The sequence below is a fragment of the Trachymyrmex cornetzi genome, unplaced genomic scaffold (genome assembly GCF_001594075.2).
Source record: "Trachymyrmex cornetzi isolate Tcor2-1 unplaced genomic scaffold, Tcor1.1 scaffold303, whole genome shotgun sequence".
NCBI lineage: Eukaryota > Metazoa > Arthropoda > Insecta > Hymenoptera > Formicidae > Trachymyrmex > Trachymyrmex cornetzi.
Window position 1 is genome coordinate 158,087 of NW_017297725.1, and position 3,018 is coordinate 161,104.

Here is a 3,018-nt window from a genome sequence, read left to right on the forward strand (position 1 = left end):
CGTCTATAGTGTCTGTCTGACATACATGAGACGTGACATATAACCTTACTTTTGTGAAGTTTATATTCATGTAAAGTCAAGTGGTAAGTTTTTACTTTTACTTCATCACATAATTGCTAAAAATAAAATTTTGAAACACTTAAAATGCTTGATTGTATATTCAAAATATTTTACAATGGTCACGTGTGCTGCAAAAGGATGCAGTAATTCAAATAGAAATGGTTCGAAAATGTGTAATTTTCCAAGAGATCCACAGCGATTACGTACGTGGCTGATAAATTGTGGAATGGAAGATAAAACCTTTAATTATTGTGCTGCATTATGCAAGGTACATTATGTTTTTCCTACTTTAGTATAATTTGAAAAATTATTTACTGAAATCAATAACTGCGGATCAGTAATAGAATAAAAAAAAAGCTAAGTTAAACACTTCTATTTTTCAGTTTCACTTTATAGCTGATATGTGGGAGGATCATGGATCAAACAAAAAATTAAAATCGTCTGCGGAGCCAACAATATTTGGTGAACTTGTGATACAGCAAAAGCATCAGAAAATCACTAATGGTAAGTAAAATAAATCGTTCACAAGCTTGCAATGAAAAGGTGTTGTTAATATACAATTGAGGCATTTAAGACAGGCCATCTGAATAACACTCATAGTTTTGGAGACATAAAAAAATCCTTAAAATAAAAATTTCACGGAATCGAGGACAGCATCATGTGATTGTGAACATTTTTTCCCAAGTAGAAAAAATTCGTTTCTTTAAGTGCAATTATATAAATTTTTTTATATAGTGTAATGTCTCTATTTTAATAATATAAAAATATGCAGATATATAAAGGTAATTAGAACTAATTCCTAACAGAGTTGTGTAAAATATTATTCTTTTCAGTGTCAACAGTGTCTACCGAAATTGAAGAAGAAAGTATATCGATACTTACCGTATCGGTAAATAAAGAAGTGAAGATAATACAAAATGAATTAGAAATTACAAGAAGTCCAGCAGCAAATGTTTCCGACAGAGAACAGACAACGCTCAACACAGAAACTGAAAATTATGGTCCAGATGCTACCAGGAACAAAATTTTACACGAAAAGAGTCACATTGGCCGGTATTCATAGTCGGTTCTTATTTCAAGACCGTCTTAAGTAATGTCTTAAGACGCTAATGCAGCCCTCTGATTGGTTCGTGACTTCTTAAGACTGTACTTAAGACGGTCTTGAATATAAGATCTGACTATGAATACCGGCCATTGTAATGGATAAAACTACTGAGGGTCAAATTGAACATGGGTCGACTACTTCAAACAATTCCAGAATCATTGAACGACTGCAAAAACAGTTACAACAGTCAGAAAGGTTAAGGTTTGCAATGAAGAAGAAGCACAAACGTCTGCAAAGAGGATACAGGAAAAAAATTGAAAAATTGCAAGAAGAAGTTGGTATTCAAAAACATGTTTCTAATGCATTAAAAAATCTATTGAATGTTGACCAAATGAAAAAGTTGGGTTGTGGATATAAAAGAATGCCAAAATGGAGTGATTCTACTTTAGTTAAAGCTTATCAATTAAAGTTTGCATGCGGATTATCTGGCTACAAAGAACTACTAAAGCATGGTTTTCCTCTTCCTTCATTGCGAACCCTCAATCGAAAATTCGAAAATTTAACATTTCAGAGCGGAATTTTGCATGAAGTTTTCGAATTTTTAAACATTAAAGTTTCGCAATTGAAAAACGATAGAGATAGGGATTGTTTACTTGTGCTTGACGAAATAAGTATATCAGCAGGTACTGTTTTGGACATATCCATTAATACATATGTAGGGCACGTAACTTTACCCAGACATAATAATAACGACATTGCGACGCATGCCTTAGTTTTCATGCTAGCAAGCATAGGGCACAGGTGGAAACAAACTGCGGCATATTATTTTACAGTTAAAACAAACGGTTCCGTGTATAAAGATATAATTCTGGAAATGATTCAGGAAGCAGAGAAAATATGATTGCATGTTCATGGGATTGTTTCTGATATGGGTTCAGCCAATCAAGGCATGTGGAGAGAATTTAACATCAATGTCTCACGTCATTTTGAAAAAAAATAAATGTGTACATCCGAATGATGAAACTCGGAATCTATTTTTTTTTCACGATAGCTCACACGCGCTAAAAAACTTTAAGGAAGGAATGCTTAATCATAAGTACACAACGATTCCTAAATATTACGTAGAAAAGTATAATTTACCAACGAATACAGCACTTTCAGCACATTTCACTGAATTATCAGACCGTCAAAAAAACGCTTCATTACATTTGGCACCGAAATTGTTACCAGAATACCTCGACAAATCGAAACATTTTCTAAAAATGACGGTTAAAAGTTCCTGTCACGTTCTGAGTCACGCAGTTTATACTTCCTTACAATTTTTGACAACTAAGGAATCGAAACCTGAATATCTGACAACTTCGTGGCTGGTGAAACAAATTTGTAAATGGTTTGATATTGTTAGTACACGGAATAGTATACTTGCTCTTAGTCGACACAATTTGGATAAATATAATGAAACTATCAATTTTCTAAGGGAATTTATAAATTTAATCAGACAACTCAGTTTCGGTTACAGGCTATTGGAAGCCATTTCAAAAAGGAATGATTTTAACTACTCAATCATTAATAGATGTGACTGAATACTTATTAACGGAAAAACATTACGATTACGTACTAGGTGGCAGATTTACGCAGGACTGCGTTGAAAATCTCTTTTCCGTTCTGGGTAGTAAACATTGTGTTCTAAATGCTGTCCAATTTAAAAATAACTTAAAGTTAACAACAAATATCTCAGTATATGAGAAACGTATCTATTAGTAATTATAACTGCGATGATCGTGAGTTTTTAACCGATTTTTTAACAACCATCAAACGATTAAAAAAAATGTATCGGACAAAATCAGTTGGGGAGTACGTTATACAGACAAAAGATACCATGAACAAAGAACAATTGAATATTTTACACCATC

The 3,018-nt window shown here is 32.9% G+C and overlaps 1 protein-coding gene across 1 annotated transcript; it reads left to right on the top strand.

The window, feature by feature from the left end:
* Positions 1–208: 208 nt before the first annotated feature.
* Positions 209–1,123, top strand: LOC108762508 (uncharacterized). The gene is made up of 3 exons (XM_018509540.1): positions 209–328; positions 444–564; positions 894–1,123. Exons 1-3 carry the CDS (start codon positions 230–232, stop codon positions 1,121–1,123), a joined length of 450 nt encoding a protein of 149 aa, XP_018365042.1. The 5' UTR covers positions 209–229.
* The last annotated feature ends 1,895 nt before the right edge of the window (positions 1,124–3,018 follow it).